The sequence below is a fragment of the Acanthaster planci genome, linkage group LG18 (genome assembly GCF_054643075.1).
Source record: "Acanthaster planci isolate LZ-2023a linkage group LG18, COTS_SCS, whole genome shotgun sequence".
Taxonomy (NCBI): domain Eukaryota; kingdom Metazoa; phylum Echinodermata; class Asteroidea; order Valvatida; family Acanthasteridae; genus Acanthaster; species Acanthaster planci.
In genome coordinates this window covers 12890725-12907211 of record NC_141794.1, presented here as the reverse complement: position 1 = coordinate 12907211, position 16487 = coordinate 12890725, and the positions used below count along the sequence as shown (strand labels likewise).

Below are 16487 nucleotides of genomic sequence, written 5' to 3'. Positions count from 1 at the left end.
GTTCTCTACATGCACATGAAAATTGTGTTCGTCAATCCGACTACTGGGCTCACTCTTCATTTCGTCACTGTGTGCTCAACCTTCTAAAAAATGTCACCCAAGGTTCATTGCCCCAAACCCTCTGATGTTTTCATCCCGGTCGATCGATATGATAAACTCCAATGGTTGCATTGCTGTTTTATTATAACACATCGACTTTAAATACCAGATCAGTGGCGTGGGTAGATGGAGGCAAGTGGACGGATTTTTTAGACCAAAATAAAGTCCTTGGTATATATTTGTTTATCAAATATGAGCACCAAAACCCTGAAATAACAGACTTGAGAAAGGCTTTCGGTATTTTTCTCCCCCCCCCCACATCACTTTTAAATTTGCCCCACCTCCAGACACCAAAAGCTGGATACGCCGCTGGATCAGATCAATTAAACATTCTCAACCATTACTGCGTTGTGCCATCGCTTCATGGTGCAAACGACATCGTAGCTTAACAGCTGCATGTCAATTTCCCCGAGCCTCGTCATGCATGAGAAGACAACCTTCATAATCCTCCACCGTACAATTAAGCTCACTTTGTGCAACGCATATTGACAAGATGATGCCTACAGGGCTACTCGCCTTCGCTATTGCTGCTTCAAATACAATGTTTTCTGGTGAGTGGTGGTTAAATTAACGTCTATATTTTTCAATGTTTGGGAAGAGCTTGATGGGGACTGCATGTGAGCGTATATTAAGCTTCTCTCGAGAAGGCAGTAAAGAAATTTTTACAATCTCTTCACTGCCTCACCGTCCCTGTTTCCTACATTATGCGGACTTCTTTTGTGCAGAGGTCCACACTATGCCACGCCTGCACAATCCAAATTACGCCCGTTAAAGCACATAAAATATCCGATACTATTTGCCTTTACAGCGTACCAACTAACAAAAAGAGCTTGGCTTTCCGTAATATAACAACCAGTCAAACTAGTTTGAAAAAATCATGTCTGGGGAAAAAATTGTAATGTTTTCTTGTATTAAACGAGATAAATTATCAATACAATGCTTCAATGATTCATTTTAATTGATCATTTTTCTGCAATTAGCAGAGGCCAGGGCCCATGTTTGTTACCAAGGACAAGAGCTTCACACAGACGGGGATGGTAACGAAGCTTACAAGTGGGTACTGACTGCCCAAGATCCGTGCGAGTGCAGCGATATCAGTCGACTCTTCGGCGGGATCAATACCCATCCCTGGGCCCTTAAGGGTCATGATCCCAGTACTGGAACATTGGACAACTACCAGCAGCACAAATGCCCACTTGAACCAAGTAAGAGCTAGCTTATGACCCTTTTGCTCAGCAGTACTCGACTGAAACATTGGCATAGTATTGGCATTATTGGTAGAAAATACTGTTTGCGTGTGTGACCAAAAGGGTTGAAGAATCTATAGCCCGGACAAAATTGTTGGGACACTTGTCGATAGCCATACCCTTTGCAGGGCCCCCACTCCCCTGGTCCAGCTGGAGCATTGAGACCCGACTATGAGAGGGGGCCGGGGTGGGGGTCCAACCAGACTTGGCCAGGATTGTCAGAATTGGTTCGTAGTTGTGTATGTGCCTATATATGCCATGTGGTTTAGCGTGTGCATTCCGGCGTTGTTCGTGGAAAACATAAAAAATGGCGACCGGCGGTTGAATCATAGAGGATATCGCCTAACTTGGACAAATCGTACAAGTAAAAGAAAAGGAAGATAGGTAGCAGTGTTGTATTGTGTTCGACCATCACAATTGTTTCGCAGGATTTCATATACAGGGTTCATCATGGTATTTCGGCCCAAAGCGGTCCAAAATGATGCGTTCTGAATTTGAAAGGCCCTTTCTGGTACAGAAATAACTAACAATCCTGTGTGATATTTCTCATTTCGTCTTTCCGGTATTCATCAAAAGCCCAAAAAGAAAGCAAAGGAGAGACTCCAATTCTTGAATGATTTGTTGCGGCTCACCGTTCTTATTGTGTTATGTATATCGCGCACGCGCCGCGTTTTTCAGGGCATGCTGTTCGGTGAAAAAGGAGAAATGCAATCATCACAATTTTGTCTTTGGTCAACATATTATTCACTAGTAGCTTAGTGTTCCTAAGGCTTCAGCTTGGTAACACTTTAATGTATATAAAGTTGAGATAGATCTCCTTAAATTTTATTGTTCCTATCGACGATATCCAAAGATGTAAAAGTTAGCAGTACTTCGCCGGATACACATAATAGGCACGTATGAACTCACGTGTCTAACTTGGTTCATAGTTGTGTCGGTCTATATGCCTGTATATACCATGTGGTTTTGCGTGTGCTTTCCGGCCGTGTTAAAACATAAATGGCAGCTGCCCCCATGTTAGACTTGGCTCAAGTCGGGATCTTCCGTGACGTCTGTGTTTATGCTTTTGATATGGAAGCTGCGTGTTGTTACTTGCTTCGCGCCCTCTTGTGTCCACTTGTGTGAGTTCAGGAATCCGGATATGGCGAATCTGCCAGCCGTTTGTGCACAGCGAATCAGCTCATCTACCAAAACAGGTAGTAGCCAATCAAATTGCTGGACTTGTTTTCACATCATAGTCGTTCATACCTCTATTATAATGCGAGTCTACAAGTCTTAGTACTTTAATTGGTGGAAATTCCGGACACATTATGGAAGGTCGTGTCGTTCATATGCAATTATGAATAACTACGTAGGCCTATCACTGACCGGGGAGGTATGATTAGCTTATCTGTCAAGGCGGGTTTACTGACTGGTGACACACGTTGTAAAATCTTTGACCTTAACGACGGAAAAGCTACCAAATGAGGGCGCCTTATAGGAAGTTATGCGAGCGGCCGAGCTCGACGACTGTGTACAGTGTATGTGACGGGATGGCTGACTGGGGAAGAGCAACTAAGTCCGACTTGATTCAAGTCTACCCCTTTGTCCAATGAGACACCATAGAGGCACCACACAAGCGTGAGCGTTCTGTGCATGCGTCTATTTTGGCAAATCAATACAGCTGCCTTTCCATAAGCACGGTTTTTGGTCCTTCCCGTACACAGGATGCATTTGCCACGTTTCACTCCTGTATACAGTATCACTCCCCTCGACCAACAGAAAGGAACAGGAAATGCACGGGAAACGTGTTTATATGGAAAAAGGCACCTTGATGGTAGAAGTTTTATTGCGCGTTTACCATCTTCCCGGGAGTGTGGTTTAATCACAGCTACGGCATCTGCTGTGGTTGCCAAGCTTAATTTGATCAGGCTATAGCATGGAGTTGAAGTGCTCCCTTGTCGGCCAAGGAGACAAGCTTCTGGGAAGTATTTCAACCAAGCTTGGGCACGCGCTCGGTCCCCACGCGGACACTGTCCATTCAAATGCGCACAGTTTCATGAAAGCTTTTTTCGCGCTATATTCCAAATAGCAACCGCTGTCCTTGCCGCATGCAACGTTGTGACGATCAGCGTGGGGTCTCACGAGAAGTCATCGCTCCTCTCCATCACTTTGAACGACATGTCCGTCTGGGAACTAGAGTTCAATGTATCACCACAAGGAAGCGCCACGCAGATCACCAAGGAAATAATCCGTTTTTGGCAGTCCGGAATGGCAGCTACTCCCGCAGATTACAGAATCGGTAAGCTTAAATTCAGTTCTCTTCTTGTGATCTGACAAAAGATCCATACTAAAGTATTACGCCAAAGTGAATATCAATATGGAAAATAACCGGTGTCAGTTTCAGTTGTGGAAAATTATTTGTTTAAATCAAGACAATATAAGGGTTCGAACATTTCCAAGTAATTTCACCATCGAAGGATCCGACCTTGGCTGTTTTTCCGGTTTGGTTTATAGGTTTACATGATTCTCAAATGTTGCCTGAGATACGAGTTTATAATTATTCCCAGAAATGTATCATACGTTATCTGAAGTAGTCCTGAGGTCTAGTGTTCCACCCTTTCAAACCCCGTCCTTGGAGTAAAACTTCACTTGACACTTCCTATCAACACAAAACGCTCATACGGCGGTACAATCCATTTAAGGCTAGAAAACAGTTGAACAACAATTAGAACAAAAATAGTTCTGCCCAACATTGTACGAATTGTTTGGATACCTGAAGACAAACATTCACCAACCAAGCAGTAATCAACAGACCGTTCACAACCTTCAAACCAAGCGCACATTTTATTGGGGCTCTATTTGAAAATTTGATCACGATTGCAGAGTTCTCCCCAAACGCAGTCGAAATACTCAAGGAAGGAGCTCAAGCAAAGCGTGTTGATCTCATTTATGTGAACTGGTCGAACAAGCACTCCGTGGCCTTGGGCGGAGACCAACTGATCTTTGACGGAACATCTTATCCTACAAATCTCATCGTCAACTTTGAAGGCATCCGCTTCGCCCAGTTGGAGTCTGATTCGGGTGTTGGGGCGACCTGGATTTTCTTCAATGTTCCCTGCAGCTGGCAATGAACCTCTGATCATTAGAACCAGTAAAAAGTGATCGATTTAAATTATTTGTAACTTCAACTTCAAAAAGTCATTCAACCATACCGCCAAGCTTTGACTGTGGTATTCAAGGGCTCATCCAGAATCAAATTATCTGGGGGGCACACTTTTTTGGATGGTTGCAAAATTAGAATTGTTTATATTACCTTTCATAGCCCTCTTAGGGATGAAGTACGGTATGATACAATACGGTGAGGCACAGTCTGGTGCCGTAGTAAGAACACCAGCAACTATTCGTTGCAACAGAGACAAACTAATTATGTCACAGTCATTAATGTATGCATAGCAAACGACCACCCCCTTTCATTTACCTGCGCCGGAGTGACTGCGTTTGATTTGACACTCACGTGACTAATCCTGCTTGAGCCATGGGCCCTCCGAACCGGTTCCTTCGGGGAAGATCTGCAGAATACAATGCAAAAACGTGGTGGCGTTTTTCGAACGCTGCGAAGAGAACTTGACACTGTTGTAAAAAGTTCAGAAAATGGTTAAGTGTACTCGTAAACTGGCTGAACTTAACTAAGTTCTGTGAAAAAAAGACTACAAGTGTTGCTTTTAATTTTTTCGAGTCATTTCCCAAATTTAACTGATGTGTGACATCTTGACCTGGTCGCAGCATTTCGAGTGATCCGAAATGGTTTGTTTATTACCCAATAATGCAAGGCACTTCGAAACGGAGCCTTTTTAATGTCATCAAAAATAATAAAGATGCATGCCGGCCAACACCACTGCATTTAAATAATCTGTAATGTTTATCCTGTAATAAATACATAATATTGATTGTTACAGGAGATTATTTATTCATGTATAATAGCAATAAATTTATTTAAGTCGCATTGTCTTAAAGTGAAAGAATAGGTAGGACACTTTATAGCCTGTGTACTTAAAATGCTTTGCACCACCACACAGTGTTTGTGTTAAGAAGCGTATTGGCTAAGATTAGTTATCATTTTGTTTTTGCAACATGTTACTTTAGTAGAAGCCTCCATGGACTATCACCAGCCGTAAAATTTGGCACCGCGTATTGGTTATGTGCCTTTGGGAATTGAATGTAAAAGAATTAAGGTTTAGGCCTATCCGTGTTTCATCTGGATATCGGCCTCGAGCAGAAGCATTCCCTCATCGGTTGAAAAGAGCCACGTTGGTCGGGACTGTTCAATTTGTTGGTAGCGATGCAACCGTGACGTGTGCATTTTCTAGTTGTTCGTGAACCAGCGACGTTTAGTTCCGACCAAAGGAGCCTCCGTTGCTAAGAAAATAGCACCCCCTCTTGGTCCAGTTCGAGGCCCATAGTTACTGCGTAAATTTTTTTTAGCTTCAGCAGAAATAAACAGAATTTTTTAGGCTTACAAAATGAGTCGTGAAAATTGTTTTTCTATACATGTATTTGTAAGGAAAAACTAAAATCAAATGTAAAAGATTTGATGTTACACATTGCTGATTATTAATACGCCTGTATAGTATGATGACGTCACGTTTTGCTTGCACGTGCACTATCCAATGTTAGTTACGGACACGATCCACCAAGCCCTAGATGAAAGCACACATGTATAAACTAAGTGTGACACTTTTAGATCTGTTTGTCTTGTTGCATGTGTTGTGAATAAAATTGACTGGATCATTGGATTGCAAACCATTTTCTAGTGCCAGCTCATGCCTCATTTTGAATACTTTCCAATAATTATATTTGGCCTACAAGAGACAGTTTTGGGTTATTCTGAGAATGACGTATTCTTAGTTTCTTGTATGTAGATTTTATCAATGGGGGACCCAAATCGGCCTGGAAAGCGCTTGGACAAAGTCGATCTGGATAACTTTAATGAAATGTGTTTACCAATATCAAGTCGCACAGCATTGATGGAGACCTAAATAATCGTTCCCATGTATTGTTTCGAAACCAATGACTAGTTATCGATTCTCAGAGCGGTTACACTGTCCCGAGTGCATTATAGTGCGTACCAAACTGGGTCTCGAATACATTTATTGTTAATCATAATCTGTGTCGATTATCGATGAGCCAGTGAAGAATTGGGTATAAATAGTCTTCCCTCAAACGGCGAATCTTGCTGAAGAGTTGAGAGCTTAGATGGTGGAAGCAAGACCCGCTTTCTTCTTGCAGAGATGGGCTTTGTGTATCGAATGCCAGACTCCTTTTTGGTGAGTTTACTTGTTTCGCATATCAGGTGAATTAGTTTTAAAATTGCAGATGTTTTTATTTACACCTATCTTCCTGTTTACTGATCGTAAATTGACATCATTAACAACTCCTTCAGGTATTTAATTGACGAAGGGTACATATTTTGCGTCGGCCATTGCAGACATAATGTGAAAACACTTATTTCAAATTGCTCGCTATCAGAGACAAGAAACCAGAAATATCATTTCAGATTTGCTCTTTTTGTCTAACGCTCTTGTGTGCAAGGCTCTTCTTTTTGCCTTCCACAGCTCTCTGCGTTGTTTCTCACAGCTATTCTCTGGAACACCCAACAACCTTTGTGCGCCGTCGTTGTGAGACCAGACGAAGTACTGACCAGCGTGCTGTCTGCGTTGGACTCGGGGGTTGGGTCGGCCGACGAATCGTCTGAGCTTCTGGTGCAACTGAGGTCAATATTAGAATATGACTTTAGGAATTCAAAGCCTGCTCTCCTGGAGGATTATGTGAAAGTGAGTGAAGTGTAATCCCCTTTGGTGTTCTTTGTGTAATTCATGCAACACTCCCTCAATATTAAGTATTAAAGTGACTATATTTCTGACCGACTTGACCACATTATACCTTTGGGGGTTTCAAACACATTTTTTTAAAGTACCTTTGATTTTCATTTCAAATATGAATTATTCCAGCTTACATTGTTCAGGAATCTCAACTTAACTGCACGTTAGATCCGAGTTGAAAAGCACGGTACTGATCATGAGGAGAATATCGTGTTAATCACTAAAACCAGTCAATGTATTAATGGTTGAAATAGAGACAAAGATAGCCATAATACCTCCGTCATCTGTTGTATCAACAGCTTCTTGTTGACGTCCTTCAGAGTATATCGTCATATTCTGTTGCTAAGGAAATGGTGAGTTTGTAAAGGCCAAATTGCTTTCAGTGGTCAGTTGTTTTGAATCTTGAAAATATAGTAGGATGTTGGTTCGTTGAAGTTATGTGGGTGGCGCGGATTGTAGCCTAAGTAGACGAATTCTGCACGCTGTTTTTCCTTTGGTAACAACGAGCTCTTCCAGGCTGTTTAGAAAATAACTTCCCTCTTCACCTTGCTTATGATACCCAAGAAATGCAATCACGATCCTTTATATTGCCTCTGGAGCTATCCCATACAATAAGTCCAACCTCAACCTCGACCAACCTGTAAACCCTAACCTTGACATACAATGACTGTGAAATTTACGACAAATAGAACACAGTGTCTCGTGACGTCATTTGCTTTATTCTTTGCCCAGACACGTGACTTAGTCTTTGATTATGCGACATCCATTCTGGAGATTGCCAAGAAAATCGCAAGGGCGTGGCCAGAGGGATCATCGATGCACATGCACCAGGATGACAGAGGTGAACAGAAATTGGTCAATGTCAAACTTAGACAGACCCGACGATAAAGCTGATGTATTTTTCCCTATTTCCCCATTGATCTTTGACAGCACCGAAATCCAAGTCTTGAGTACATTTTTAACGTTTTATTATTTTATTTCAGTGGAATTTTCCTATTTTATACAGATGTGTTTTTGAGAAATCGGGATGGACTAACAAAGCTCGAGAAGGATGTCTTAAGCAACACGAATGCTTTCATGCATTTCGATCAGAAGGTCGTGACCCCGCCAATTGTTCTCGTCGAAAGTACATCTGGAGAGTTTCTGGGCTACAGCGCAGGTGCAGTGAACTTTAACACACTTTGGCTTGTTTCACTTCTGGGTGTCTCTCAGATATTAAACCAGATTTTCTGCCAGATTATAAAATGAGAATTTAAATGGCTAAGGTATTGTAATCTAAAGTTTGAAAATAAAGGTTTTGATTAGAAACAGGACATACGGAACTGAAAACGTAATATCCTTTAAATGAAGATCGTGAAGTACACCGTACCCAACAAAATTAATGTCTGCAAACTCATCAATTTTCTGATTTGACTTATGAATCGGAGAATTAAATTTCCAGAGTTTCTTGAGCTGTTTTTGCTTCATGTTGGCATGTTTTTTTGACACCTGTCTCTCAGAATTTGACTTTACGACCGATTATGAGTACAGCGAATTTGCGAGTGAACGGACCTTGAATTTCAATGCCACGAGGTGAGATAAACAACACATGTAATTGCCAGCACTCATATCACTGGTAAAATTACCTTGTTCGTTCATTTTAATTTTAGAGAATCGCGCTGTACCATAGGGAAGGTTACACTTGGAAAAGCCAATTGCTACACGTCTCTAAATGCGGTCGGGGTTGCACATTTACGTCTGGAGGAAACAGTTCAAGCAGCCGCTGCTAAGTGGCTAGTGGCTCAGTCCAAAGGCCGAAGTTTATAATGAGCCACCGCCGGTAATATACCGGTAATTATACAAAGGCTGTCAGCCAACACTGAGACTGCATTCAAAGACTTTATTGCATTGTATGTCCAACTGGCCTTCATGTAACCATATGTGCATTATCATTGCAGCGATGTTCAGATTGAAGAGCTAATCAACAAGGATATTCTCCTTCGGTACTCAGTACCTTCGGCTGACCTGTCGTCCAGCAGAGGCGTCAATGTATCTCGTAGAGAGGTCAGTATTATTCCTCGAGCTCATAGTTTTTAAGTAGTCATCGCGAATGTAAAGTTACATAATTATAGATCATAGGATCTAACATGTTTGTGGAAATATACGAAACCATTAGGTCTACTTTTCCTTTGACAAATAAACACTTCACGGCTGTAAACATCGCGTTAACTATGAAATGAATAAATTGTAACAGAACTGATTTTTTCATTCAGGAGTTGATGATTAAAGAGGGTGATAATTTCACCATCGTTTGGGCGTCGTCGACTGCCGCATGTACATCCATAAGTGACACGCACACACGGTATGTTATCTGAAGTCATCTAACCTCAGAGGGTTAAACTTTTGTTCCTGCCTCCGGGTTATGTACTTATTTGTAGTGTCATACGGAACTTGTCACACTTACATCTGTAGAGCCTCTCTAAAATGATACACCTACATACTCGCAGTAGGCCTAACTTTTTAGGGGAGGGGCTTCGTAAAATCGTGGCTGTTTTACTTTTCCTTCCATCTTGGTGTTCTTTGTTTCATTTTTCGTCCTGCAACCGAAACCAGAACAAGTTGCAAAATTGTGCACTACGAAGGCTGGAGTTCCCCATGCGAGTGCAGTCACGTGGATGACGTAACCGTCTTCATCAAGGTAAGTCTACTATCTTCTAGTCAATCAAAAAACTAACAATAGCTGTTACTGCGCCCTCTATTTAACTTAATGTTTAAAACTCCTAACTTTCCTCTGTATTTTTTTCTGCAGGTTTGGAAAATCGGTATTTCCAGAGTGTTCAGATGGTCTTTGTCTTTAAGCTGCGGAGTGTCTGTTATCGCAATCATCATTGCTCTTGTCCTCCGTGGATATGCTAGGTAAAAGTTAAAGGAATGTCTAATTATAATGAACCAGTTCGGTATTCCAAAACAGTCAGGGTCATTTTGAGAACAACGCAAGCTGTTTACTATCATAAGCGCGGGGACTTAGTAACTTTTAATATTTCATTACAAATACAGAGCTAATAAACCAATTAAGGTTTTACAGCAGGCTATTTGTTACAGTGCAACCAGTGCATGAATTGAATGTTGTGTTTTTCCGATCATGTTTTTACTGTGTTCCGTTCATCGTTTTTATTCTGAGTATATATCAAACTAACCCGAAGGTAATGGAATCCTCTGAAAGTTTTAGCCTATCATTTGTTTGTCATTCCCGCGTAGACGTAACTCTGTCATTCAGAGAAGGCGTTCGCGAAGTTGGAAAACGCCTTCCCGTCTTACGCAACGGTATTTTGTTCAGGCCGTGGTATTTGTCAGAAAGCCCATCGTACTATTGTGAATCAAATCTCGCCAGTTGATGAAGAATAGGTCGCACTGTACAATCGGACACAATTAGAATCTTTGGGTGCATGTTGGGGTTTTCTTATGTGAGAGAGAGATAGAGAGTCAGAAGTCATTTTTGACGTGCTCGAGAAAGACAGGGGTTTGGAGAGTGACTGTGTGATGCAAGACCGGCTTTGACTCCTTAAGCATCAGAAATCTGAGCCAGCAAATTTAGCTTTGTTGTGGATCTGTTTGACCACTTTGGAAAAGGACAGAAAAATCCGTTTCCGTGAGAATTAGGCAAACTAGGGCCTACTAATTCCAGCCACATAGACGTCCCGGTCGGCATTAACGACGTCATGACAACAGTTGACCTCCCAAGACAGTTGTTCAGCAAAGTACCGTAAGTGTTGTAATATTGAAGATTTTCTTACTTTTGTACATCGAAGTAAATGCCTGCAGATGATAAAGTTTCGTCGTAATTGTAGGAAGACTATTAAGCTGATCATGGAGATCTAGGCTGATGACTTTCAGGAAGATCGAAAATTTACATTTGTGAAAATAAAGATAATGGGTAAGATTTGTGGTAATTTAGAATTGTAAAGATCGAGGTTGGAAAGGAAACAAACTGGAGTATGATTTGGCTAGTTCTTTAAAACTGTTAAGGTTTTGGGTTTATTTATTGTAAATGGCCTCTTGTTGAGACTGGTCCCACTGACTCTACCGATGACTGAGAAGAGTCCCTTATGTACTGTTAAGGAGCATAGACTCTGAACTTGCTTTGCTTGACCGAGCTTTGGGTTGATCTACTGCGGTTTTGTTAGACGTTCAGAGGGCTACAGAAATTTCAACAGATGGTGGACCGATTAATTTTGCTATTTCAAAAACTAAAGTGGATATCTGATGGAACCTTTTTTTATGATTGATGTGATGATTCCAGAGTCACTTGATTGACTAATTGAGTATAATTGAGTTTTTATGACTTAATCACAGACCTGTAAATAATTAAATAATTCTGTAAGAAGTTCACTTTCTAAAACCATATCGAGCTCGTGTTGTAAATATTGGAGTACAGAATATTGAAATTCTAGGAGACCGTTTGATCTTGGTATTTTGGTTGTCGGTGCATCCTATGGGATCCGGGGTAGCCATTCCTAATTGTGAATAGCCAAATGTCGGAGTGGTGACACTATTGGCTGCAGCATAATCAAACCATGCCCTCGGAGGTGATTCAAATGAAGCGGTTGGTTGATGAAATAACAGCATTTTCTATATACCTTGAGCAGAAGCATGCCCTCAACGGTTGAAAAGAGTCGCGCTGATCGGGTTCGTTTTGTTGGTAGCGACGCGCACGCAACGCGTGAATTTCATAGTTGTTCGTGAACCAGCGAAGTAAAGTTCCTACCAAAGGAGCCTCCATTGCAAGAAAAATCTGCCTTCTGTTGGTCCTACTCAGGGTTCATTAATATGAAGACTTGACATTTAAATTTCATCTATAAAAATACCTCTTTGGCCTTGTGTGTTAATACCTCAACCAGACTTATAGCTACTTCAACAAAAATGTTATTTTCTCTGACCTCTTCTTTTTAGATGCCTATGGAAGACGGATACAGACCTTGCTACCACCATGGTTCTTGTTGCCATAGCAATGACTGATATAAGTCTGCTTCTTTCTGTGCAGGATATTAAGAGTGAAGTAAGTTGTGATAGAGTTTTGCATATTTCATTATTTTTACTTAATTGGCTGACAACTAATTTCTTCTCAAAAGCACGAAACTCCGTTTGAGTGTGTCTTCCCGTCATGTTTCGTCCTCCTTGCTCCTGCACTTTTGGGCGTTTTTGATCAAAAGGTTCCCCCTACAATTATTTTCTTTCTCTATTTCGCCATCAGATTTTCTGCAGGGCTAATGGCATCGCCCTGCATTTTTTCTACGCGTCAGTTTGTTCTTGGATGTTTGTTCGAGGGTTATTACTCCACCGCCAATCACACGAGCCGCTACAAATTGCTACAGGGTCACTTCCACATCAGCGAATCAGTTTTCTGATTGGATTAGGCATTCCTTCAGTCGTAGTCTTTGTTTCCACCATTGCCTTGTTTTCTCAGTACACGTCCGAGTTGGGGTAATTAATGGTTCCCGTTTTTTCTTTCATTGTACATGTATCAGCAATATTATTGACCTAAACCAGAATGAGCAATTACACACATGTTAAGTATTAGCATAAACCTTTGAGGGATATAATTTTTGAAATTTTGCAATAATTTCAGGTGTGTGGCTGACTTCAAGAAAAATCTTTTATGGGCGTTCCTGGTAGCACCTATTCTGATTACAACAGTAAGCCGGTTGTACCTTTTTCAAGTTGTTTGTGTTGTCAACTGAACATATTAAATCCTTCCCAAATTATTGAAATTGGGAAAATAAAAAAATTATGTGCTTTAGACAAACACAGAAAACTCGAGAAATTTGCTATTCTGTTCTCTTTAGCTGGTTCTCGGCCTCTTTCTCTACGTTGTTAAGTCTGTATCAATCAACAAGATGTCTGCACTGAATACCAAGGAAATGAAGTGAGTATAGTTTTACTTCCTCTGTTTTCACGCTGGAACATAACGAGTGTGCATTATTCCTAATTTCTACCCTTTTCTCCCCCCCCCAAAAAAAGACGCAATCTTTTCAAAAGTGCATGCCTGGCCGTTCTCACCTCGGTAGCATTGATACTGATGCCTCCATCGTTAGCTTCACCCACTGGTAAACTAACAGCCGCTCAATGGATCTTCGCCGTCATTAACTCACTCCAGGGCCTGTGCATGTTGTCTCTGTGCTGTTTCTGGGACTCGAAGGTGAATTGCTAGCTGTCGCTATTATTTTTCCGGCTGGTCTCTTCAGTAGTAAATTTATCAAGTATTTGGGCTGACCAGGATTGCAATTTTAATTTTCATTCATCGAAGCTTAATTTTAAAGCAATATCGAACACTATAGAACCACTCCGCCTCAATATTATAAGTGATTACATTTTTCTCTTAGGTTCGCAAAGCACTTGCTCATCGTGTAGGTCAAAGCAGGACACCCGATGAGAAACTAAAAATGTCTACACACAAGGTAAAATCTCCGAAATCGTCTCCAACCACGGAAATGCCCGTGGGTCGTGGAGCTTCGTACATCGAGGCGGACTTCACCCCTGTCGTGCCGGGCCCAGGAGCCCTTCATCACGGCCATGATTCGCCTACCATTTCCATGGAAAATGACGGCTTTGAAGGTATGTACAATTGCTGGCCAATTCAACAAATCTTTGTCGGCTAGCATAAACAACGAAAATTGCCTGTTAAAGTACAAGGGTAGGCCTAAACAATTCAAAATTATTTGATAGTTTTTAGAATTTTTACTAGCTGTGCTTGTACTTCCATTGGTTTTTAAATCAGTGGTGTTGCATTGATTTATGATGATAACATTTCATTTTAGATTGTCCTGAAATCGACTTGCGTGTACTGTCTCCGTCACCAACACCTGACCCCACCATGCGACCCGTGAGCACAAACCATGAGTTTATACAGCTTTTTGATTTCGAGGGTATACATTTTCACGATGCAAAAAAGTTAAACGCATGTGCAGTGCGCTCGTTTTATTTACATGGACGTTCTCAAGAAATAAACAAAATACCTTGTGTGAGACGAGAAACAGTTCCTACAATGACAAGAACAGAGGTACAAGAAGTTGTAACATCTTTTGATAGGTTTCTGCGATGTCAGACCTGACCCTTCAAGATCTCCCTGGTATGGTGTTCACCAACGAATCTGAATTCGTGAGAGAGGTAAGGTTAATGGTGAAACACTGTTCTTAAATTGATCCCTCAAGACAACGATATAAGACACCAGAGTCCACAAAAACCATCTGCTGATCAGAATAAGAGAAACAGAAATAGAGCCAGTGAATTTGGGAGAACTTTTCATTTCCCGTCGTTCCAAAACTGAGCGTGTAAAAAGCCCCCCTGAGTTATCACCAACCCTATATAGAAATGCCACAAAAGGGTTTTATGCTCAAAGGTATTTCCAATTGTTTATAACCCTTATTTATGCCCTCCCCTGGTTCTGGGGCCCCCTTGAAGTTTAGTTTATCCATGGAGGTAGGAGGTACCTCCATGATTTATCAATGACTTGTACCTACCCTGTTTTTCCAAGGTGAAGACCACCCATCGCGTGTTTGTCAAGGGAAAATGGCACGTTGAGCAAGATGAGAAGGTAATTAGAAAAGTATACCGACGTCCTCGATCCAACGCAGAAACATCCACAGTCTAAACTACTGTACAAAATATCACCAAGTATCGTCTGATGTCAGGGCGAAAGGGGAACTAGGGATTACAGAGTTTGTTTAAAGCTGCAGATTTCATTTCAGTCCAACCACACACTGATGTCAATGATACAAGAAATAGGATAGCCTACTATAACATAATTCCGTACAAATAATGGGGATGATTGTATTTGCAAGAACAAACAAACAGGCCAGGTAAAGTAGAATTTTCACTTGAAATATGAAGTCAGCAGAAATCGAACGTTCAGGAATTGTGGGCAGGCAATGTTTCGAGTAGGTTCTAAAAGTGTGATTTTAATTGCTAAATAGTTTAGGTGATTTAGGTGTTGTAATAATCAGATTGTTCAAATCTGAAACTGGAGAAGTTTGCTATTCATGTGACAGTAGGCTTAAAGAACAAATTTTAAAACTGATAAAAAAATCCACCAAAACCAAACATTAAATATCTATATCCTGAACATTGCCTACATTTTCATAGGGTACAACTTGACTCTGAAAGTTGAGAACATTGTGTGTATTTAAAATATTGTTTATAACATTTCATTTCATTCATTTCACTTATTTCATTTTTCGGGATCAACAATTCACGGAATACAATAACAAAGTTTACAAGAGAGAGAGAGAATACACAAGACATACAAAAGACAAACAAAATTTAACCAGCTCCCGCTGGATTACCCAAAAGAAACATGGTTTCTGTCGAGGGGCTCTCCAACTTAAACAGGAAACAATACTAGAACAATAATAAATATAGATCGATACATAAATAGATAAGAACAGGGCAGTAATATAAATTATAAATTATAACTCATCATAACTTATAGCTTAAATAAAGAAATGATATGGAAAAAAATGTTTATCCAACTTATTTTGTAGAGCTGTACTTGTATATTAACATTATTATGAAAAACAAACTAACCCCCATCAAAAACAAAGACAAAACATTGGAGTAAACAGTATTTAACAACGATATATGTATTAATGTATTAACCCCAGAAATAATACAGAAATGTAGTTAAAAATCCCAACATTTAAGAGTCAACTCTTTCAAAAAAGTTTCCCGTAACTGGTAAAATAGCCTATAGGTTTTGGCTAATTTTTGGGTCGGTCTTTTTGACGTACGGCGACGGCACTTGTGCCGTGGGTGCAGACCACTAATTCAAGTGAGAATTTTTGACCAGCTCATTAGCATTAAAAGTGCCCCCCCCCCACAGTATCTTTTGAAAAAGGAGATTGTTTGGCCCCCAAAATGGTGAGATTGTGTAAATCGTTGCCAGGATCAACTCCCTGGGTCTTTGAGCTTTTATATGAGAGCAGAAGGGCTAAAAACTACGATTGAAAAATGGTCCTAAGTGCCCGAGAAAGTTGAGAGTTGCCACTTGAAAAGGCATTCAGACTTCGGAAAAATCACTTTTTGGGGGTGATTTTGTTTTGTGGGAATAATTAAAAATGTAATTGGTTAACCCACAAAAAAATTGAAAAGAAACTGAAAGATACGTGACCAGACAAGAATTTCATTTGTGTGTCAGAAATCTCAGGGATGTTGGCGTGCATGCTATTGGGCCCTGAACGGTGCTGATTTTACACTGTTTTCAATGGGGCTTGAATTAGTGGACTGAACCCTTGTGTGTTTTGTACAC

At 40.7% G+C, this 16487-nt stretch overlaps 2 protein-coding genes across 3 annotated transcripts; both read left to right on the top strand.

Moving 5' to 3' along the window:
• The first annotated feature begins 438 nt into the window (after positions 1-438).
• Positions 439-6132, top strand: LOC110985695 (uncharacterized). The gene is made up of 4 exons (XM_022246906.2): positions 439-650; positions 1080-1304; positions 3418-3627; positions 4212-6132. The coding sequence occupies exons 1-4, from the start codon at positions 593-595 to the stop codon at positions 4457-4459; spliced, it is 741 nt and encodes a 246-aa protein (XP_022102598.2). The 5' UTR covers positions 439-592; the 3' UTR covers positions 4460-6132.
• A 444-nt stretch (positions 6133-6576) lies between these two features.
• LOC110985676 (uncharacterized) lies at positions 6577-15931 on the top strand. 2 transcript variants are annotated; one of them, XM_087148780.1, is made up of 19 exons: positions 6577-6652; positions 6941-7159; positions 7507-7560; positions 7940-8048; positions 8214-8366; positions 8707-8779; positions 9145-9250; positions 9460-9548; positions 9800-9884; positions 9996-10102; positions 12137-12242; positions 12438-12667; positions 12813-12879; positions 13030-13109; positions 13223-13382; positions 13567-13798; positions 14002-14066; positions 14273-14350; positions 14718-15931. In XM_087148780.1, the coding sequence occupies exons 1-19, from the start codon at positions 6617-6619 to the stop codon at positions 14832-14834; spliced, it is 2166 nt and encodes a 721-aa protein (XP_087004906.1). In that variant the 5' UTR covers positions 6577-6616; the 3' UTR covers positions 14835-15931. The 2 variants fall into 2 exon arrangements, with proteins under 2 accessions (XP_087004906.1, XP_022102554.2); XM_022246862.2 differs by having other exon boundaries at positions 13205-13382.
• The last annotated feature ends 556 nt before the right edge of the window (positions 15932-16487 follow it).